Raw genomic sequence first — 24,454 nt, forward strand, 5'->3', positions numbered from 1 at the left:
TGGGTTCTGTTTCTGTCTTCGGTGTGGATTTGGTTTGATGGCATCCTGAACAGGCAGAACTCAAACAAATTGACCAAAGTCAATACTTTTTAGGCACTGAACGAATTGCCTCTAAAGTATCGAGTATCGAAAAATGCCTCGTCATTCAATACCCAATGTCACTACCTAAGGTGTAAATCTCATCAGCGTCAGGGAGCCAATAAGCACACAGCATGCTTCTACCAAGATCTAATAATGCCTGTGATTGGCTGTCTACCGTTACACGTCGTAGAGACACGCAGGAGTAACTCTGTCATGCTCACGTAGTAGGAGCTGAAAAATAAATAAATACATTTGTGCCATGGTAATTTCTTCTTGTTTTATAAAATTTAGGAACCGGTATCAATGTCACGGTATTGGTATCTCCTGCCCTGCTCAAATATAAGCTGATGTCTCCCTCTATATGCCCCAAAAAAAAAACAAAAGCTGAATACGAGCGCCTGCAGTGCTGTCTAAACGCAGCCTTGTACAATGTGCACCATGATCTAAGTCTAACAGTATTGTGTCAACCTGAAACCTGTGCTTTTACTACTTGACAGTTAAAAAAAAAACATTACCCACAATGCAGGCAGTGGGGGGGGGGGGCCTAAAGGTGAGAGAAGCAAGAGTTTGACCGGAAGCCCCCGGATCGGGCAGGATAAATCTGGGTGGGGAAAGTGTCCCTCCCTCATTTGTGAATGGGATCAACAGCCTGAAAATGAGAGCATTGCTCAGTGAAACTCCCCGAATAAATAAAAGGTAAAAAAAAAGAAGAAAAAAAGCAACTTGTCGACTGACAGTTCATTCAGTAATTCGGGTGTGTTGTGTTAGCAGATTTCTTCTACTGTCAAACTTGTCGTCTTCAGCGCCAACCAAACGCTGACTCAAGTGACATCACGTGAGGCAATTTATCCAATTTCACACAGCTGCCTCTGGAGCCACAAAAAGCGTTATCCAATGTATACAACTCCTATTTACTAGTACTCCCCGAATCCTGTGGACAGACTTTGACGTGTGAAATTTGTAAATAAACCGAAAGCTCAAAATTAAGGCAAAAAACAACAAAAAAACCTGAAGCAGCCTTTAACCAAATAATGTTCTTTAGAAACTGCTCAGTGCAGTAAAACACCACACACACTAACGAGAACATACACTCTGACACACGCGCACACACACACACACACACACACACACACACACACACACACACACAATACAATAGTGTGCCAACAAGGCAAATTAATAAGCCTAAACAGTACGTATTTAAGTTAACTGAAAGAATAAGACACTTGGAAACATGATAAAAACAGCTGACTTTAAACTATTAAAAATCTTAACAAACTTAAAGAACCATACCACCGTGTTTGCACATTTGAGCTCTAACTACACATTACTTACATTGTTACGAACGTTTTCATATTTTAGATTTTTTTTTAAGTAATTCGCCTTCAGTTCCAGGCCTCCACTGGTTTTCCATTCATTTCGGCACAGTATGAAATGGTGAGTCATGCGGTTTACGTGCAGATAGATTTGAAACGTCTGCGCTGCAATAATTAAAATGAATGTAGATGATGTTCACGTGATTACACAACTTGAGCAATAGTTGTATACCACATTGCAATTGCAGGACAAATAATGGCCTTCTTAGAAAACTAGAAAACCATTCGCCGTGACGTAAAGTAATTGTGACACGACTAAACCATGCAAAACCGATGGTATGGTCCTTCAAAGTGCGTCTCTGACAGAACACAGCGGATCTGTTCATAAGCACAAAAATATGTTCGAATCATTCAAGATACTACAAGGCATTACATTTTGGACCTAACAACAACAAACCAGAATTATCATGACAACTAACATAAGTTATTTTAACTTAAAAAAAAACTTATGTTAGTTGTCACTTAAATAATGGCTGGAATATGCCATTTTTTGCCCCCCAAAAAAAGTGGATCATGAAAACACATCCTTCTGGTTCTTTCTGTAGTCTGTGGGCTAAGCACCAATCCTCTGTTTAGTGCGACATGTATTTGTAACCAAAGGAATAAGGTGATCAATGTATTTAAGTTTTGGACATTAAGTGTAAGGACGTGCAACAGCATTCAGACTTCATACACGATAAGAAAAGCTGAGGTCAGAACAGCTCAGTACGCCTGGGGCTGGTTTGGTTAAGCAGGAGGAAAATGTTTACAGTCTCATGCCATGATTATCCCTTTGACTCGTTTTGTGCTTTTCTCTCCTCATGCCGTCATTAGAAAAAGACTTTGCAACCCCGAACCTTTCTTTTGTGCAGACATTTTAAATTGTAAAAGACACAAATAGCATGGCCTTCACTCTATAGTCGTTTGAAAGGTGAATAGAGCTGCAAAGATTTGAGTCATTTTTTTAAAGAAAAAAATAAATACAAATTCTCTGATTTCAGCTTCTTGAATGTGACACTCCTCTGTGACAGTAAACTGAAAATCTTTGAGTTGTGGACAAAAACAAGACATACGAGCACACGTCAAGGTCTCTTAAAAAAAACGACTGTCTGGATTGGAACAAAATGTTCTAATGATTTTAATGCCTCCAGCAGAAATCTTAAAGGGTCGCGGTCTGCCCTAGCTGTAGATAGGTGGGCCAACGCATTTTTTGTGCATGCATCGTTTTAGTCCGGTGCAACACCAGCGGCGCCGCCGCTAGTTAGCTTAGCGTAGTGAATGGAATCCTATGTTGCCGGTTAGCATGTTGTGAGTAAAAGTGCAGCCAACAAAAGACAAAAAACTAACTAATTACTTGCACTGAGACAAAAAATGCGTTGGCCCACCTATCTACAGCCAGGGTAGACCGTGATAAGAACTATTTCAACAAACGGTGGCGTATTCCTTTAAGGTGGGGCCCGGATCTTTCCTCCGACAACACCATCAGCGTAAACCTTAACCTTTTTCAGCACCGCTGTCAGTATGTTGTGTAAGACCTTGTCTGTCTGTACAGTAGGTGCCATTAGCAGGGCTTTAGACATTTTCTTGTTTCATCATCATCATCATCATCATCATCAGGTAGTGTCTAATCCAGGACATCCATAACACGCTTCTGATCTTGATCTGATCTGATGGAAACAGGACATTAATGGGAAGAATCTTGAAAATGACTGTATGGCAGGGCGGCTATACTTTCATGATCTACTTCAAAAAGGACTTTGGTCAGAGCCAAAGCTTAGCTATAGTCCAGCTCACTGTCATTAAGTCTTCTTCCCTTCAGCTCTCTCTGTAGAGTTTACCATCCGCGCTGCCCTAATCTCTCCATCGACTATTTTATCCAAATGTACTCCCCTTGTTTCTTTCCCTTTGTCGCATAATTATAAAAGGCAAACTCTATCTGACGTGTGTCTGTGTCTATTTGGGTACAGGAACACTCAAGGATTAGTGTCCTCACAGAGGAAAAGTGGCAAAAAACAGGAAATAACATGACAGAGTCGTATCACGTATGATATATCTTCTGGCCCCCAGTTACAGCACTGACTAGGCTGCCGCTGTGCAGCTACCCATTACACGAGCGAGGAAGAAACATTGTGCCGTCTTTGATTTGACATGGCTTGTGCTGAGTTTAGTGAAAGGGACCGATATCTGTTGGAATAAAATGTTTTTGCTACTTGCAACCACCTTCAATTGTTGTCGTTTCGTCTTTTTCCTGCATTTGACGGCCCATCACTGAAAATGTCTGGATTTCATCAGTTACCCTTCTCCGACCATGATATGTGGTGTAACGGTGGACTTATATCAAGCTTTTATAGTGGCACTACTATCAACCAGAAATCACTTGGTTAGCATTTCCCATTAAAGCCAGTACCAGCACCATGTTAACTTGTGCTGTGGGGCTTGGTGTAACGATGTTTAAAAGCTGCTGGAAAAAAAAATTCCCCAGGAGGTGACGTGTGTGTTTATCAAAAAACAAGCAGATTTAAAGTCGAAATGTTGCCTATTGCCAACACGTACACACACATAAAAACACAGACAATGACTTCAGTACCCTCTACATCATCTCTAAAGTAAAAAAAATGCTGCATGTTGTATCAGAGAACTGTACATCCTGGTGCTTGGTTTGAGTTTGGCTGAGACGGCTGCTAGTCCGCCTTTTTTCTCTTCTTCTCCATCTTGGACTCATTTACATTTCCTGCGTCACCCTGTCCGGCCATCTCCTTTTCGTTGCCGTCTGGCGTTTTGCTCGTTTCGTCTGCTTCTCTCCCCCACTTTAGCCTCCACAGACAAGCAAAGATCAGTATCACTGCACAGCCAGGTTTATGAGGCTGGACTGCAAATAGTTGCGTTGAGCTGCCAGGAAGATTTTTTTCTTGGCATTGTGGAGTTTGACTTATTTCCTTATGGGACAAAAGACAGTGAGGTTGTTTCTGTCCAGCTTTCACCCCTTCTTTTCTCGCTCCATGCCCTTACTTCCTGCCAGGTTTGGCTGATTTAATCCAAACAAAACACTGAGTATAGATGCTACTTTGACCACTGTCTTCATGTAGTTCACTTTCTGTCTGAAAGTGTAGACCATACTTATCCAAGAGGAATGAAATGTCCAGGCCAGAGAAGAACATTTTGGACTCCCCAGCCATTTCTATTGCCGGGTTCAGACTACACCATATTTTAGTCCGTTACGATGCTCCCTGTGTCATATGAGGCGAGTCATAAATCACTGCCAGGACTAGGCTGAGAGACATGACAGACTACACTTTGGTGCCCTGAACGATCACAGCTTGGCGTCTTTCCCGATGCCTGTGATGTCATCGGGGAAGGAGGTGCTAGGAACAAGTATGAAAAGAAAAAGTGGCGGCATGTATGACGCTGGCTGTCTCATGTGTCGGAAAAGCCTAAAAACAAAAGGAAAGAAAAAAAAACGACTGTGACCTTTCCTCTGTTTCACAGTTCCACCTGCAGCACCAACAACACCGTTCCTCTTTCTCTTGGCGATATTGGTCAGAGTCACGAACATGAGGGTAGAGCTGCAACAATTCCAAATTTTACTTTACAATTAATTGTCTCAGAAATAATTGCCATTAACAATATAATTGTCTCTTTCAGTCAAATTTAAAAAAAGATGTATTTATGCATTACTTTTGCAAAGGAATTAAAGTTGTGAATGAATCCCAGGATACATCTTTTGGTTATATCACTGTTATGTGACCCAGATAATGTAGTATAACACAAATGCACAGCCTATGAAGTAAACCGCGCCTCTTTATTATAATAAAACATTGTATTTTTTTTCTTAAATGAACATAAAACTGACAATTACCATCACCAGCCACACCCCTTAGGACCTTGGCTAATGTTAGCAATTGATTGCTAGTAAATAAAGAAACCGCGATAATGTAAAAACAAAATTAATTAGACAATTATGCAACAATTGTTACAGGCCTAGATGAGGGAACACGTCTTGGAAAGCAAAAAAAAGAAATTCTGCCGGCTGTCGTACCGTGACACACTAAATGGGATAAAAACGATCGACTGTTGCGCCGGACGCCCATTGTCGTTCCCAATCTTAACCGACGCCTCAACGTCTGCCGGGTTGGCAGCATGATCGGGCTGATGTCATATAGTCTGAACCCGGCATGAGGTGGTTCTCCTCAGAATCTGGAGGACATTTCCATGGAACCTTTTTTGGCACTGAGAGAAGTGGAGCGATGAGTGTTATCGTGTAGATACTGATGGAAGTACCCACCCAGTTGTGGCTGCTATGGGATCACATCTTCACAACTTCCAAACCGTAAGTCACCAGCACATTAAGACAAGATATGTCTGTTAGAAGTTTCTACGGATGAATGAGGGATCGTTTCCTTTCCTTAGAGGAATTTCTGTGTAATTCCGGTGTCATTGCGGCTAAAGTAGAACATCAGAGGAGTTAAAACTCGTCTGGATGGACATATGCTTGTTTTATCGTTATCGTTTTAACGTTCCCAACCTTAACCAGCTTTTCGTACGGTCTGAGCAGAGTGTCGAAGCACTCTGTTGCATTTAGTTCATATCGGACAGGAATTCCCTGATGAGTGGAAGTAAAAAAATAACAGCAACAACCCTACCAAGAACCCAAACACGCCCGCTGACATTGACTGGACTCCTCCGATCACTACCAAGAGGGCTGAATGCTCCCGGGTGGGCTCCGATGCCGAGGAATAGAAAAAGAAAAAAAAGGGGAATGAGAGATGAAAAGTGAGATTGTTGGTAGTAACAAATTCTTATTGCCACAGTCCCTGTTGCTGTTTTTTTTCCATGATAGCAGGATAGTCCTCTGACGGTCGCACCCGTTTCTGGGTTCCGAGAGCAGGGTGGAACTATAACGTGGTCTCATATTCCAACCTCTCCTGCACCAGAGCGTCGTCCTTGTACTGCAGCCGTGGAGGAGTCAGCGAGGAGTCTATGGCCAGGATCGCCTTGCGTATACTGCGGTCGAGGACATGGCGCTCCCAGGCTGGATAGCGGTTCCTACAGAGGTCGATCTTGATGACGGTCTCTTCGAGGCGCGGGGCGCGAGACGATGGCGTGGATGGCACTGTGGGTCGCACCTGAAAAACTGGCATGCAGCCGTCCCGCTCGGAATACTTCCCCGCGTCACGCTCCAGGGTCGAGCTGGCACCTCGGTTGGAACGCAGCGAGTTGGTGGCACCTTCAGACGGTAGCGTGGAGAACTGAGCCGTGGGGTCTAGGTCGAGACCCTGGCCGCTCGGCGAGCGGCCAAAGCGCGGCCCGTTGGGATGGAAAAAGGCATAGTACATGAGCATGAAAACCACACCGGTGAGGAAACTGCTGAAGATGACGCAGAGTGCTGGCACTGCAAAGGCGTCGGTGGTGTGAGGCGACCGGTAGAGATACCACAGCGCACTGAGAGCAGCGTTCTCCACCAGAATCACCAGGTAATAGATGAAAAGCCGACACCTGCACAAAAACACAATGAAAACAATAAAATGACATCAGTCAGCATTTTAACAGTGGGCTGTGAGGACAGCTACACTAACCAGCTGGTCCATCCTCCCAACACAGATACTGTACTGTGCTCTCAGTCTACAGAATAATGAAATTAAAAGAATGTATTTAAAAACAATCACGTCACTGAAACTGATTTTTTCACGCTGAATGGGGCTGTGGGTCCTCACCTTGTCCGTCCCTCCTTGACGTTGAACCAGGAAAAGATGTAGATTATGCCCACCACCATGTCAAACACAATCTCCTCCCACTTGCTGATGCAGAAGTCTGTCTCACAGTGGACAATCCAGAAGGTCATGATGCACCAGTGCAGGACAATGAAGATGCCAAAGTAGAGTTGGAACACAGAGGCAAACAGGGCGAAGGTGATGACCCTCGCAGCGATCGTGAAGAAGTGCCAGCAGAACTGGATGATGACAGCCAGGTAGCTGATGGGCTTCTTGTCATCCCGAGACTCTCGCAGGGCCTTCTGGTAGGAGGCCAGGGCCCAGGCCAGAGAGACGAGGGAGGCTGCAGCTGTCATACCTGCAACAGTCGGGCACACAGAGACACAAAGGGTTCAATTCCAGTGCCACATCAGGGGAACAGTACAGAAATACACACATTTAAAAAAAAATAATGCTTATTTGCTATCAGAACCACAGTCAGATGAGAAGAACTCGGTGTGTCTATAGAGCCAGAGAGAGACCAGTGTAAATCCCATTCATTTTCTCTATAAGGATTTTGATTATCAGCCATATTGTCTAAAGTTTGTCTGAGTGGTAAGTGGTAAGTATACCTTGGATGGTTTAGACTCTAATCCATCCAAGGTATACTTACCAGGAGCGACGAGATTGTCAAACTAAAGTTTCTGCTCCTGTAGAAGCTAGAAGTCGGTATAAAAGTTTTATTTGCGATGTTACGGAGAAATACCACATTAACCACAATCCTAACAGCGACTTCTCTCATTAGCTGAACTCGCCGTTACCATGGAAATGTTTACCGCACCCACGAACGGCTAGAGCGAGCTACTACCATTGAAGTCTACGATTGTTTCTGTTCACAGTCTTGTGTTGTTTTGCGCCAAATCAAATGTTTTATGGTCACGATTCTTCTCATAGCTGGTTGGCTTGGTTCCAGGCCGAAAACTCTTTATACAAGCATTTAATTAAAGATTGATGGAGATACTGAATGGGGAAAAACACTTCCGCAACCAGAGCCGTGGGCGGTTACTGTAGAGTTCTATTACACAGACTGGTCCAGAATGTGTTTACCCTCACTTAGCACAAACACTCTGCATTGTTTTTTTTTAGATTAGATTCAACTTCATTGTCAATAATCCAAGTGGCAACTTCCTGGCCTGAAAAGTAAAGCCAATTAGCCTGACAAGCCAGACCCACATCAAGATGTTGGGTCTGGGAACTCACCATTGGCAGGGCTCAATCCGAGGGGCGGGACAAACGGTTGTCTTTCAAATTCCCTCCGCACTCATAGCCAACCAGAGCAACGCCAGTTGACAGATTAAACTTTTGCCGTATCCGATCGGCAAAACTCCAAATACATCTTCCTTTTTTAAGGATGACTTCAGTGCTTAACTCCAAGTCTTCCAGAGTCGCGGCCAAAGCCGATTCGAAAGACTTTCTGTTCGCCATCAGCAGCAACAGTCTTTGTCTGTGTGTAATGTATGTATGTATCTATGTATGCACTATGTTGTGTATTCTCTAAACAGCAGATACTGTTTGTTTGTCCCAGACAAATTTCCTTCACGACAATAAAAATCTATCTTAAATCTATCTTATCCCAGAAAGTGAAGCTTTTGGTGTACGGGCACAGGTAAAATACTATAAAACTCTTCTAAGTACATATCTTATTAAAAAAAAAAAATCACCTTGATGAGGTTAGGTTTGAGGGTAAGTATAGAAAGACACTTGCTTGTGAGTGAGTGTGTTACCTTGCACAGCCTGGAGCTTGTGTGTCTGTATGATGATGCACAGCTGCAACACCAGTTGTGGAGCGCTCTCCAGAAAGGTGGCCAGGAGATGCAGCATGCTCACATCTGCAAACTCATAGACCATCCTCCAGTAGTAACGCCAGCGCTCCGTCTCACCGCTCTGACGACTGCGAACGCCCAGGTAGATGGTATGAAAATACCTGGAGGAGACGGAGGAAAAACATCATGCTTCAACATCAACATTACATGTAACAGTACATCAGAAAGGAGAAAGGATCAACACCCTGAACTTTTCTCACCTTCTTTTCTTTCTGAAATACCTAAGTTAAAGTTATCAGGTATTGTGATCGGAGTGATCGGCCTAGTCTAAGCAACAGATTCACCGTGCAGTTTCATTAGAAAAGACTGGATTGCGACATGGACATTGGCTGAGCGGCACACGTACTGCAGCTCCCGGCATTGCAACTCAACTGTACCTCTCCAGACCTGAGGCAAAAGCTCATTTAATGAAGTGAATTCATTATTACTGTTCAGTCTTGTCTGTGGCCTACATTTTAATGTCTCACTTCATTCCCATTCTCTCTCTGCCTCTATCTCTGAAATATCACCAACACATTGCAGTCATTTAGCAGCACGCTAACAGGCCGTGAAATGAAGTTCCAATATCAATAAAGAACTTGAAAATTTAATCTGGGCTGAGAGCAATAAAGCCGCAGCCTGTCCATGGACAGATGGACATGGCACACTTCTCACTGTGTGTGTGTGTGTGTGTGTGTGTTTTTAGTGCTGGTCTTTCTATAGTCTGATTCGTAGTAGTAAGTCTGCTCCACACAGAGCCTACGCCTTGGCCTACATAAGTGGCCTATGCCGTTCTGAAGATTTATACTTGTGCCTCGGTTGTATCTGCGTCGATCTAGCATATCTTAGCAGTGCCGGTATGTGTGTATGCGTGGGGAGAGTGTGATAGAGCGAGTGAGAGAGTGACGGGGGATTTGCTCCGGAACGAGTACCGATTTCGGCGGTGGAGACGGAGAAAAAAAGTGTCTCCCCTGTGCTTTCTGATCATGGTTGGAAAGCTGTAGCAGGAAAAGTTAACCCTCTTCTTGATTTCATGTTGTTGCTGTGAGAAGGAGAACCCGGAAATGAGTAGGAAGAAATGCGACGCTACCGAGCCACGGCCAAGCGGACCAATCACAGTTGTTGCGGTCTGCGTTGTTCATATTCAACGAACTTTGTATCCTAATAACGTTGGTAGTATGTGTAAATGAACGATGGTAAACTTCCCTCTGTGTTACCAGTGCCAAGACCTCCCTACTCACAGGCTGGCAGAATAACGTTTGACGCAATTCTACTGCATAGACAGCCCAGTTTTATGAAAAAAAAACCTCTTTCCAGAAATAAAACACAATTTTAAACTGCAGAGGAAAAACAAAGAGAGAGAGTCTCATTACATTACAGTCTCCGGTTCTCTCCACCCCCTCACTGTTCCTCTCCTGCTCTGGAAAGAGACTGTAAATAATGCAAGAGGCAGATAGGCCTTTCGCAAGCATGCACACACGCACATATTTGTTGACATAACACATTCCCTAGCCCCTAACCCTAACCGTCACAACTACATGCTGACCCTAACAGCACGGTAAGGCCCAACATGAACTGTGCTGTGTGGTACTTCCTACTGTGTGCCAACAACAGGGTCAACTACTATCCAAATATCCATACTGACAACATTTTAAAAGAAGTTAAAAAGTGCAAGAATGCTTTTTGAAATGATCTGCTGATTGCACTCCAAGCCCAGTTGCATCTTATATATTACATTTATTTAAGTGTAAGATAAGAGATAAGAGAGATAAAAGAGACTTTATTGTAATCCATCTATATACAGTGCAGTACAGTACGCAGAGGAATAAAACTTGTTTCCCTGGTCCCGGTGCAAAATGAATGGACATAAGGTGCAAACAACAAGATAGAAAAAAACAGGTACAGAGGAAGGTACATACATAAAGTGCAATGACATACATGTAGGACAAAAAGAATAATAGAAATACAAGTAGTGTAAATAACTGCAAAGAAATAAACCTTAAAGTGAAGTAGGGTATAACTAGTGTGGATGGGCGTGTGTGTGTGTGTGTGTGTGTTATGGGGGTGAAGAATATCAATAAACAAACACAAAATAGACTTACAATGGTTACAGGTGTCATGCGCATGTGGCGTAGGCGTGTTTCATTGAGGTGCAACGTTAAGGCCGCGTTTAGAGACACATTAACATAATGATATAACAGCTTTAAGATGTTTGTCCTTTGAATAAAGGATTTTTATTTTGCATATGGTCTGTTTTTTATTTTTAGTGGATTTAAAAGACATGAATGGGCTTTTAAAATATGCAAAGGAGGAGCAGAACCACAGAGATTACATGTATTGATGAGCCCGCTGCCTGCGTTTATAGATTGCACAGTTAAAACCTGCCGTGCTGGTATTATATTGCTTTGGGGCCTGTTCACTGTCAGTCAGCTGCTCTACACCTTGCAACATTTCAACACAGAAATAACCTTACAGCAGACATCCCGAGATGCAGTGTTGGTTCAGATAAAAGCTGATGATTGAATGTTAATGTATGTATAAGTGCCTTCTGTCTTTCCCTTAGCCATTTTTTTGGTGGATGCAAGGATGCTCATTTACTCACATCTTATCCTTTAGACACTAGATAATAGACAATTCTATAAAGGGATATTTCAAGAAAGTGTGGTGCAGGTTTTAGCTGGAAATTGTAAAGGCTTGAATGGAGCTGTGAAATGAGATCATATACTGACTCATCTTAAGAAGTTGGGGGCAGTTGTCTTAAAAACCAAGCCCATAAACAACTACTGGATTGGATTGGACACCTGTTTCACAGAGAACTGCACCAAGAAATAAAAAATATAATGAATTCTAATGAATTTAAATTAAATTATCTCTGAAAAAAAACAAAGAAGAGACTTTCAAAGAATTTGGCAATAATGAATGAAGTAGAGATGCACCGATTACAACTTTCTAGGCCGATTCCGATTTCATTTTTTCTAACCACTTAAGAGCACACACACATATTTATTTTCTATCTTTTATTTAATAGAACATTTTACACAGAACATAGAACGTGTTTTGAACAGATAATGGATCACTATAAAATAGAACTATATAAATGACTCCTGGTGTGGGAAATTCACACATCTAAAGTGCAATGTTAGAACCATTTCCTTCTTTTCACATCCAATATCCAACTAAAAAAATGTGATTTGGGTTTTTGGTGTCGTCACTCCACGCCCTACTTTTTCCTTGCAGGTGTTGCATATTGCAAACTTGTTATCTCCTGCCGGTCGCCGGTCATGGCCGAGCACGTGAAAACCGGCCAATTCCGGTCACCGGCCGGTCTATCGGTGCATCTCTAGAACGAACTGTTTACAGCTTTTTCTCCCACTTAGCTTAAAGAAGCGGGACACAACCAAACTTAGCACGTTTGGCTTAACACTTAGCATAAACATGTTGAATCGCCATAACAACACACAAAAAGAGGCATGAGAGCTCATATTGCTGACGAGGAACAGGACTATTGGTGTGTTAATTGACAGAGAGATACACCAATCAGTTTAAACATAAGCCTCACTCATCTGTCCTAAGACTGTTTATTTATCTATATTATTTAGGTGACTTCATCTCTTCCTTACCTATAGTAACATTCGTAAGGGTAGTTTCAAGGCTTACAGGAACACCTATGCTGCATAATGCACTTATCAAACACACACACAGAATACTAAGCAATGAACTTCAGAGAAACATCTTGCAAAAACTGGCACACACACTCTTGAATATCTGGTGCAAGCACACATGCACACCATATAGACATAGACCTTAAATCCAGCTGCAATGTTGGGGTGTTAATTTCACATGGGAATCTGGAATGTCTCATTTAACAAACACCGAAACACTTTACCTGTGTGTACAGAAGTGTGAACAGTGTGTGTATGTGTGTGTGTGTGTGTGTGTGTGTGTGTGTGTGTGTGTGTGTGTGTGTGTGTGTGTGTGTGTGTGTGTGTGTGTACAGATAGAGGAAGTGAAATCAAGTAGCGCAGGTCAAAGGCTGCAGCACTGGAAGTTGGCACGTTGTGTAACGGCAGATATTCATGGAAAAGCTTTCAGAAAACAACCTGAGAGGATGAGAAGAAGGGGGAGGAGGAGAGTGTCCTGTAAGTATATCAAAAACTGATCCTGATACCGGCCTGTGTAAACAGTTTGCTTCAGCAGAACAGTAGCAGAAACAGTGAATGCATTTAAAAAGAAAATCAAGGTACTAAAAGGTACTGCTTGTAATCTGTTTGTTTGGATTTTAGGCACAAATCCAAGACAGATTTTGATTCATGGATTTTTTTTTTACATTTCTAAAATTAAAGCTCCTATGAGGGTTGGAAAATGTCTCACTCTGGTACTCTCTAGTCTAGTCATATAAAAAAATATAATTTGTCTGACAGCGATGCTGACCCAGACACAGGACTATCACCTTGGGAGAGGATTCAACTCCCTTTTGAAAATAAATTTAAACAGAAGGGTTTTCTTTTCATCCCGAAGTGAATTAACGTCTGATTTTAACCCAAACCACAATCTTAGTTGCGACTAAACTACTAAGTAGTTTAGATGCCAAAATATAACCAAGTAGTGTTTGTGCCTAAACATTAACCAAACTGCAACCGTTTCACAACGTGAAAGACGTATTCAAAACCGTGATCAACGTTCTCTGGTTTAGATTTGAGGCCTGGAAAACGCTCCTGTTGTTCACATTAAGGTTAGTAACAAAGAAGTTAAAGAAATGGACCAACAGATCCCGTTGCTCTGGACGGAGACCAGTGAAGGATATTAGAAAGACTTTTCCGGTGAGCGCTGAGCGTTACTGCGCAGCCTCCAACTGAGAGAGACGACGTAAATGTGACGTGAGCAACGTGTCTGAAAGTGTGAAGTCTTCTGGTAGCTGTGCCAAGAGAAATCTCAATCATTCCCAATCTTACAGAGATGGAGAGTGTAGGTATATGTAAGGAGATAACATGGGCACAGGCTAATTATTGCTAACTGAAATGCTAGTTAACATTAGTAATTAAACTTAAACTGCTATTGTAAGTCGAAACTGCCTGTGAGCTTCTCCTGTACTGTACGGTAATTCCTCTACTGTGCGACAGTAAGTCGCGTAGTTATGACACTATCGTTAGCCTATTTTTATAAAAGCGTCTGCTACGGAGCCATAACGTGAGGTACAAGGTAATGGAGCCTTTTATACATTGTTGTGTTTCTCTAGAAATAAACAATGGACAAATAGAGTCTTTAAACGCTTCAGATGTAAAGTTATTCGCTGTCAAAGTGACGCCAAAATGAATGGCAGTCAATGGAATGCTAACGGCGGGTGATGGCTTGTTAGCAACAAAATGGCTCCATAGGAGCTACGGTTTGTGCACGCTCGCTTACCCCCTTGCAGACAACCCATATCGTTGTATCGTTTGGAGGACTTGTTGCTGTTACCACATTGATAATAACTGAGCTGCAAATGTGTTTTTAAAATGCTGTAAAACACAGAAAATGCCTTTAAAACACAACAAGTGGGTGAACTGAAGAAGAGAACATGACACTGCCACATCCATTGGACTTGACTGGTAAGATTTTCTCAACAAAATTTACTCAACTGGCCGGTAATACTGGGGCACGTTCAGCCCCGACAAAGAAGTAGCAACGCGTTTATTTAAACTGAAACTGACGGGGGTGCATTGAACACCCTGTTGGCTGTATCTGTTATTTTTTTCTCCTACTTCCACTTTTACTTCAGTACATATTTTCGATGAGTTGTTCGATGTGCTGCATCGTTACTCGTTACTAGGGCTGCACGATATGTTGTTATATTTTGCGGGACGCTGCAATGTTGACGCTTAAACTTTTCTACTGCTTGATCGAAAAGTAAACTTTCACCGCATCTCCTTTTACGTGATTGTTACCGGCCGAGCCTTCCCCTTTAAGACAGGTGATCATGTGGGCAACGTGTATATGTGACGGAACGTTAGTCCGGCAGGTTTGTTATGGGAAGTGAGGCCCATTCCCATGGGTATTGAAGCTACAATAGTCAGTGTTTTATGTTCGCTGCAAAGACAAACTAAATCACATGATTAATGCAACGTTATCACGACGTCTCCCGGCCATTTTTCACCACTGAAAGCTGCTACCAGCCAGGCTAAAGCTAATATAGGTAGCCTAAAGAAAAAGTCCCAACTAACGTAACATACCTCAAACATACACAAATTAACATAACTTCTTCAATAAAATATGACATTGTAAAGGGAGAACTTTGTCTCCTCTCCCAAACTCTACAAATATGATCGGTCACAAAAACCTATTTCATATCCATCCAACTAGAACAAGTCAGCAAAGACAGACATTGTACTACAGTACTGTATTCTTCAAGTATTGTCTTAAATCAGCATATAATAAGCAATACAACATAAGGGTAAAACTTTATAATAATGGTACGTGAATTATCATGAATTCATGTATGACTTTAAGCATGAAACAGCATGACTTAATTCTACAATGCAGGAACAATACGTTAATTAATGCATCAATTAAGGTATTTGAACCATCATTATTTCTGATGTATTAATGATGTTCATGTATTCTTAAAAAAAACTGACCAGTCACAGCTGTGTATACATTCTGATCTTTTTAGTATCCCCAAAATTGTTAGTCTGGCTGTCACCAGACCAAGCTCAATCTTTTAAGGTTGAACATTAGTCCGGGGAGTCTGCTCTGTATTTTCTACTGCACAAGAGGCGTGATCAACGGGCACAGTTCAAATGACTCAGTACGCAATTGGATAGTCCTTCAACCAATCAGACCAACGATCCGGGTGACGTAGCAGCGACAGCGGCATCAACGGGTTGCAAAATTACAAATCCCACTATGGCCACGCCAACACCCGCCCTACGAAGCAGCTCAATTGGTTGGGGTTAGGCATTTCACCTCGAGTGGTTAAGGTTAGGGTTAGAGGATTGGTCAGATGATAGGAAGCATGGACGCCTGGCCAATAGTAGTGTGTGAATGCTATTGAAGGGCGTGTCTTGGCGTGGCCATAGTGGGAAAAACAATATCACCAACGGGTTGCTGCGTTTCGGTGGCCGCCATGCTGAATGTAAACAAAAAGCTGCTCTGTCACTTCTCTATCATCATCGTGTTAAACCCGCCAATAGCACGCCAGGTGGATAAGCCAGTTTGTGATTGGTTCCCGCAGATTTGTAACGGAAGCAGGATAGATAAATGTACAGGTTTACCCAGTCTACGAAATTTTAGCAACTGCAACCACTTTTAAATAATGAACTGTCAAACATGCTAATCATGGTGAATCACTGATCCAGTAACTGTTCCAGCACTATTCTAGGTCTCTGTTATGTTACTCTTAGCACTCTTAATGTAGGTTTCCAATTAAGGTTGGTACAAAACATCAATAGACACGGAGCCGCAGACACTTCAACATTTCTGTCTGACGTCTGGAGATTTCTATTGCAGTAAATATTCATGAATAATAGATTAAACGGTTTTAAACTCATGTATTAACTCACTCTTTAAAACATTAGGATGTAGCACTGCTAGCTGTTTCTGCAACATGAGCCATCACTTGACAATATTCTGCACTATGCATATTTATTTATTTATTACTCTGTGTCACCTCCCACTGTGCAATATGTCATTTTGATTCATCCGCACCTCACTCATCTGTATATCTGTGTATACTGTCTGTTTATATAAAGGTGTTTATAGTGTAAATATTACTATTATTATTATTAATCTAATTCTTTTTTCTATTTCTTATACTTTTTGTATGTTTTTCCGTTTTCAATTTAATGTGTATTTGTGGTTTTCTGATGTTTGTGAATTTTTCTTTTGAGCTGCTGTAACAAGGGAATTTCCCCAGTGTTTAAGGGCATTTTCACATATCTCCTTAAATTTACCTATTTAAGCCATTTGTATATAACTGACCCCCATGTGTTTCATATCAAAATGTTCAGAACAAACTACACTAAACTTACGTACAGTGAAACCCAAATCTGCCCCAGAGCAATGTGTGAGGAGATAAGTTGGCGCTAAAGCTGAAACGTTGACGTTTGGCTTCTTGAAATTCTTCAAATCTCTTTTGACTTATAACTTTATGTGTTGTATGAATTGTTTCGGTGCTTGAAATGAGTTTACCAAAGTCTTAGGTTATATATGATTAAAATAGTAAATACATGTCTGAAATAAAATTTTGTAATATCGCTTTTTAAATAGGAGTTTTGTCAAACATCGTTTGTATATCGTTTGTTTTGTCAAACAGCGCCAGTGCATCCTCAGAGGGTTAATAAAGTCTATCTTATCATATGAACTAAGTAAAAGAAAAAAAAAATGTTATGTTATAAACTGTCTTACAAATAAACAGGTTCATAGAAATTTCAAAATGCCAGAAGCGTAATTTTGAAATCTAAACCTGTTTATTCTTGTTCAGGGTCACAGGGCTGCTGCAGTCTGAGCCCAGTATGAGTTATGAAAGAAAAGGGCAGAGAACACTTATGGTACTATATATAGTATTACACACTATAGCCGCTGCAAATGTCACACGAGTGACTTGAACTATAAGAGTACTACTATATGTGCAGCCCAGGACAGGTCAAGCAGACGGTAACACGTTGGCTGCAGCCGGAGACCCTGAGGTCATGTGATCTGATTCTGGTGGAAGTGCGGGCTTTGGCAATCCACTGCTGTGTAACTTGAAATTTTGCTGAAAATCAGGTGTGGAAATATGGACATTTACATGTCATTACATTTTAAAATAAGACGTATCCAACTGTTAGGTGTGGTTTTTCAAAAATAAATATTTTAAGTCTAAATTAAAATTAAAAAAATAAGACAAAAAACAAGACATTGGGATACTTTTCAAGTCAATGTTTTGAGAAATAATTAGCTAGTATAATCAGAAGGCTCCATGGCTACAATCTGAGGTTTTGCTGCTTTTCTTTTTCTTCTTTGATAGTAAACTAAATATCTTTGGGTTTATGACAAAACAAGACATTTTAATATGGCAGCTTAGACTCTGGATTGTGAGATTTAAACTGTGGTGATGGACACCTTCTCACATTTGCGGGTCAACCGATTACTCGATAAAATAATCTGCAGATTAATAATGTTAGTTCTACTCCACTACTTTTCAGAGGGAAATATTGTTACAGCCAGCTAGAATAACATTCAATATACAAAGAACATGCTCATCTTATAAAATATGATGCACTGTTATAGATTAAATCACACATCAAATGATCTCCACCTCAACCTGCTACAGCAGTCAAATACACTTAAACATTAAGGATAGTAAACAATCCAATTTTGTCTTATATAATCATGTTACATTTTCTTAAGGAGCAATGTTTGTTACTTTAAGTACATTTTACTGAATAAAGAATCGAATATTTCTTCCACCACTGGTTACAGCATGTGCACCCCAGGATACGTCTGTAATAGTTAGCCTGCAGGCTCCACTTTAGATTTTACAATAAGTTGTCTGCTGCATGTTTTGTTTCTACATATACTTAATACATGACTTTGGGTAAGCTTTTGTCAAATGCCACCATGTGTAGTAAGTTAAGGGTCATTCAAATCCATAACTCCACCCAAAAGCTGTATGAAGTCCTTTCTAATGGCACCAAAAGAGAAAAGTGTGCACTGCATCGGCAGCATTCACTGCTTGACACCAGGTGTGACTGACAGGCCAGGGCCAACTCCCTGCATGTGTTTCTATCAAAAGAGAGAAAATACCATTCCTGTTCAGCTTGTACTTTGTCATGGGAGGGAGTCACCTAACAGCCTCCCAAAGTGTCCTGTGTGTCGGCCAGTGGTGGAATGTAACTACGGTAACATTATTTAGTTATATCGTCTCTGTTTGCAGCTGCTGCCGTGGTCCTGCTACGCCCTGCACTGCTACTACTATCATTTCTAGTCATAGTTCTACTATCTTTATTGGTACTATAATTGCTACTGTTCATCATACCAACTGCTATAATTATTATGAATCATATTTCTCTATAATCTGTATCTCTGTCTCTGTCCCAACTTGCAAGGTTTCTGCCTGTTTAAAGGAAGTTTGGTCGCATCAAATGCTTGCTCTTGCACACACAGACCACACTCTATAATTTATAAATTATAGAGTGTGGTCTAGACATACTCTATCTGTAAAGTGTCCTCAGATAACCCCTGTTATGATTTGACACTGTAAATAAAATTGAATTGAATTAAGTAGCTCTACATTTACTCAAGTAGGCCTACTGTAGGCTACATTTACACTTACATACTTTTACTTAAGTCACATTTTTAATGCAGGACTTTTACTTGTAACAGAGTATTTGAACAGTAGAATTAGTACTTTTACTTAACTAAGTAAGGGATCTGGATACTTTTTCCACCACTGGTGTTGGCCCTGCAGAGGGGAGCATGATAAAGATGGCAGCTGGTAGCATTCAGAGTGCCAACTACTGCCAGAGCAGCCCCTCTGCTCGTTCATTCATTCATTCATTCATTCATTCATGCATTCATTCCTCACACAACAAACCCACATTCACACACAATCACCGTTACCCATCCCATGGCCTCCTTCCCCATATCCTACCTCCATATCTGGCCCAGCTGGAGGATGTGGATGACGGACTGGCCGAACCAGACGCAGAAGGAGTAGTAGGCCGACCGTTTTCTACTCCTGCTGCCCAGCGCGGTGCTCGCGGTGCTGTTGGTCGTGGTGTTCTTGCTGGCGGTCGACGCCTGTCTCTGCGGCGTGGCCGGGTGGTGTTGAGCGGTAACGTCGCCGTGTGAGGCCGAGCCGCTCAGCAGCTTGTTCCCGTCCATGTGGGAGCAGTCGGCGGCGGACTCCGCGCCGTCCTCGGTGGTGAAGTCGTGGACGAACCATCTGAAGCTAAAGAGCTGGACCGAGAAGGAGCCCAGCACCACGAAGAAGAGCGTCAGGCCGAACCACCAGTAGTCGCGGCGGAGGTAGTAGTCGACCGACAGCCACACGTCGGTGCCCACGTCGGCCAGATACACGGCCACCGCGGCTACGATCCACAGGCAGTCCCACACCGTGTATTTCTGCTGCTCCCTGCCCGGGCGAAGGCACGTCGAGTTGGAGCCGCCCCCGCCGCAGCACCGCGACTCCCCGTTGGCGAAGTCCCCGTCCCCGGTGCCCGCAGAGTCGGGCTGGGCGCCCGGGTGGAGCCCCTGCACCGAGCCGGAGTGATCCGAGTTCTGCAGGGGGGTGAAGGCCACGTCGCTCTTCTTCATCTTCAGGACCCCGTCCGATTTAGCCGCCATTATTGGAAGCTTGAAATATCACTCTATTATTTTTTCCTCCGTTCCTCCCCTGCTCTTCTCTTCTCCTCTTCCCCTGCCTCTCTCCGTCGACACCCTTCTGTGTGTGTCTCTCCTACTCCTCCTCCTTTCTGGGCAGGACTAGCTCCTCTACACAGCCGCCTGCTCATAATACAGAATAAAGCCAGGAAAGAGTACTGGCCCAGTGCTTGCTCCGATATTTTGGTCCATATCACGTCTTTATTGGACTTCTCTTTCGGTTGACGATCCGCTTAACATCCAGCCGACGGGAGGCTTTTTCCGCTTTGTTTCCTCCACCTGCAGACAGACTCCCTTCACCACAGATTCTCCTTTCTGCGGTTTGTCACTCTTTTGTCCTCGATGGGTCCTGATGTTGATGCTGATGTTGGCGATGGAAATGGAAACAGGATCGAAGGAAAACGAGGACGGCTGCATCCATCTGCTTCTTCTATGGCACAGACTTAAAACTATGACATCATACCCCCCCTCTCTCTCGCTCTCTCTCTCTCGTTGACTCCCCCTCTTCCTGTCTGTCTCTCAGCTGTTTGCATACCGTTTGATCTCCATACCAGCACAGAGTAGGCTATAGTCTCGTCAAAATCTCCTATTACGTGCCAACACATCTTCTACCTGTCAGCTTGCAGCCTGCCGCGTGAATCAGGTTATAAAACACCTGAAGGGAAGCAGCCTATACAGTCCTGCAGAGTCAAGACTGGTCTTCAGCACCATGGACAGTTACTTACTGCTCCTCTGTGGCTGCTGCAGGAACTTGAGCGTCATACTCTTTAGTTTTCATCAAGTGCTTAAGCAGTTCTCAAACATGAACAGCACTCACCACATCCTTCGCCACCAAGTCCATCTCACACTTAAACCCTTCCCCAACCTGTTGACACAGAGATGAAAGAATACCATTGTCTAAAATAGTATTGTAGACTGTACCAATAAACCAGAAAAACAGACAAACGTAAAGTAGCCTACACTTAAAGGTCCCATGACATGGTGCTCTTTGGATGCTTTTATATAGACCTTAGTGGTCCCCTAATACTGTATCTGAAGTCTCTTTTATATAGACCTTAGTGGTCCCCTAATACTGTATCTGAAGTCTCTTTTATGTAGACCTTAGTGGTCCCCTAATACTGTATCTGAAGTCTCTTTTATATAGACCTTAGTGGTCCCCTAATACTGTATCTGAAGTCTCTTTTATATAGACCTTAGTGGTCCCCTAATACTGTATCTGAAGTCTCTTTTATATAGACCTTAGTGGTCCCCTAATACTGTATCTGAAGTCTCTTTTATATAGACCTTAGTGGTCCCCTAATACTGTATCTGAAGTCTCTTTTATATAGACCTTAGTGGTCCCCTAATACTGTATCTGAAGTCTCTTTTATATAGACCTTAGTGGTCCCCTAATACTGTATCTGAAGTCTCTTTTATATAGACCTTAGTGGTCCCCTAATACTGTATCTGAAGTCTCTTTTATATAGACCTTAGTGGTCCCTTAATACTGTTTCGAAGTCTCTTTCCCGAAATTCAGCCTTGGTGCAGAATTACAACCACTAGAGCCAGTCCCAAAATGAGCTTTCCTTATGTGCCATTTCTGTGTCTGTAGCTATTGAGGAGGAGAGGGGGGGGCAAGGTGGAGGGTGGGGTTGTGGCCTTGACCAACTGCCACTTTGCTCGTTTGAAAGCCATGATGTCTCTCTCTCATGGGTGGGCCAAATTCTCTGGGCGGGCAAAGCAGAGAAAGGGGAGGTAACCTTGCTCCTTATGACCTCATAAGGAGAAGATTCCTGATTGGCCCATCTGAGCTTTCATTTTCTCAAAGGCAGAGCAGGATACCCAGGGCTCGGTTTACACCTATTCACCATTTCTAGCCACTGGGGGACCATAGGCAGGCTGGGGGAACTCAAAAAAAAAAAAAAACTCATAAAGTGAAATTTTCATGCCATGGGACCTTTAAAGCTTATATACAGTATGTTCTTTGTTTGTGGACTCATGGGAAATGCAGTTCACAAATACATACAGTAGAATGGTCGACAGATGCAACATAAAACAAAAGCCAAGTATAAATCAATAAATGCTCTCTGAAGTCCAGTAGGGCTTGGGGATATTTTGACTGCCATACCAGCAACTCATGACTCACAAAAAAATGAACCACATAAAAAATGGGAGAGTGTGACTGCATTCTTTGCTCAGGACGCAGCTACTCCAATAAATCTTTACAAAGCAAATATTTGTTCACTGCTATAATAATGTTCTGAATGTTGAGTACAGAACATCTAAATGTTTATCTAACAGTGATATTTCTGTTTTGACAGATCTGCACAGGTTGACTTTCCAAAGACTAATCATAGACTGTATTAAAGGAGTGGATGTAGCCACTGGTTTGTCACCCATTAGTTTGTTGACTACCGCTTTGAAGCCTTGAGTTTGGCATTTTGGCCTTCATCATCTTGGAGAGAAGTGACCAGATTTGGATGAGAGCTGGGGAGGAGGAGCTAAGGGTGGATCTGACGGAGAACCCCGTGGAAACCTCTATGGTAGCGACTTGTCAATCTCAAGGTAGTTTTGCTTTGCCAGATCTTCCTCCACCGCACTGCAGAGGAAGGTCTGGCTAGTCCACACAGCATTCTCGGGATGGGAGAAAAACGTGCTCCGGTTTATTGCCATTTCTTTAAACCAATCACAATCGTCTTGGGCGGCGCTAAGTGCCCGACAGAGCTACGGTGCCTCTGCAAAATAGCCTTGGGAAGGAACTTGTTTTGGTGGAACATGTGTACGTTCAAAAGTTGTTTTAGTCGTGCAACAGAAAACTCAGATTGGACAGATAGTCTAGCTAGCTGTCTGGATTTACCCTGCAGAGATCTGAGGAGCAGTTAACCATAGTCCTCAGAAATCCACCGGAGTTTAGAACGCCAACACAAAGAAAGCGGAAGGTAACGGACTTCCGGGCGAAAAGAGAGTGATCCGGCTTAATTTCCGACTGAACGGAAGCAATCCCGGAAGTGGAACATCGTGGCTATAGCTGTAGCAGTGCCCTGAATCATGCCCTGCTTTATCGTCTATTTTAAACTAAATGTGATCATAATTTACAAATGAATGAATGAATGAACACGATTCTGTATTGAAGCAGACTTGAAAACTAGAGAGTGAGACCATGAACTCGTTATGATAATGTTTACCGAGGTAATAAATCAAGTTAGAAGTGTATAGGGTCATTTTCTTATTTCATAGACTTCTACAGAAACTTCTTTGTGCAACCAGTGTAGTCTCCCTCTGCTGGCCATTAGAAATAATGCAGGTTTAAGGCACTTCAGCATTGGCTTTACTTTTGTTTCCCTTTTTTGTTTGTTAATCTATGCTTCATGTCATTGGCATTCTCCATCCGTCCACCAGATACCCTATAACTTTCCCACCTGTCCCAGTCACCTGACTCCTACATCCACCTTCTCCCCATTCTCCAATCACCCTGTCAGTAGAGATACCTGTCTGCCTGCATTTAAGTCCTTTACCTTTGCAGCCTTGTACACACCCCATGACAAAAAACAGCCCTGCCATAAGCAGTACACTTGTAAAGCTTTTGACTTTTTCACCACTATATTGTATGTGTGCCTGTTATACCTTTCCCCTACTTTATGGACAGAGGTTGACAAAATGACAACATTTTTTATCAAATTCAGTCATAGCACACTACCCCAAATCATGACCTCAGCATTGACATGTTAAACTCAAGTCTGACAGTGTGAAAGATCGGTTATAGTCTTATTATAACCATTTATTTAGAGCACAGTACAGACCACAACATGCACTAACTGGGATTTACACTTCTGGCGTATCTCTTAGTTTTACCCAGTGGTGGAGTCTAATGTATTTTAGCAGGTATACTGTACTATATAAATATATGGATCAGACTGGACATATCAAAGTGGGGGGTCTGGGTGACCTACCCCAGGGAAATTTTGAGCGGCACAGACTTCATTTACTGCAATCTGATAGACTTTTTTGCACCAATTTACGGTGGAAATACCTTTATTTAGCCTATGCGAACGGAAAACACAGATGACAATTCAAAATATATCAAAAATATAATGGAAAGTATGTTGTTACATGTCATGGTGCATTTTTCAGTGGGTATATGGAAATCCTG

General features: G+C 42.4%; 1 protein-coding gene across 1 annotated transcript; it reads right to left on the minus strand.

Annotated features, from left to right (window-relative positions):
- Window positions 1–3,929: 3,929 nt before the first annotated feature.
- Window positions 3,930–21,291, minus strand: xkr4 (XK related 4). Its single transcript, XM_039815778.1, has 4 exons — window positions 19,595–21,291; window positions 8,908–9,107; window positions 7,148–7,502; window positions 3,930–6,929 (listed from the first exon to the last, which is right to left on the minus strand). Exons 1-4 carry the CDS (start codon window positions 20,287–20,289, stop codon window positions 6,329–6,331), a joined length of 1,851 nt encoding a protein of 616 aa, XP_039671712.1. The 5' UTR covers window positions 20,290–21,291; the 3' UTR covers window positions 3,930–6,328.
- Between the last annotated feature and the right edge of the window lie 3,163 nt (window positions 21,292–24,454).

This window comes from Perca fluviatilis, chromosome 11 (assembly GCF_010015445.1).
Source record: "Perca fluviatilis chromosome 11, GENO_Pfluv_1.0, whole genome shotgun sequence".
Lineage (NCBI taxonomy): Eukaryota > Metazoa > Chordata > Actinopteri > Perciformes > Percidae > Perca > Perca fluviatilis.

Coding starts and splice junctions, on each gene's coding strand:
- xkr4 (XM_039815778.1), bottom strand. CDS start 20,289: ATGGCGGCTAAATCGGACGGGGTCCTGAAGATGAAGAAGAGCGACGTG. Junction 9,108..19,594: donor CAGCTGGGCCAGATATGGAG/GTAGGATATGGG, acceptor CGTCTCCTCCAG/GTATTTTCATACCATCTACC. Junction 6,930..7,147: donor GTCAAGGAGGGACGGACAAG/GTGAGGACCCAC, acceptor GTTTTTGTGCAG/GTGTCGGCTTTTCATCTATT.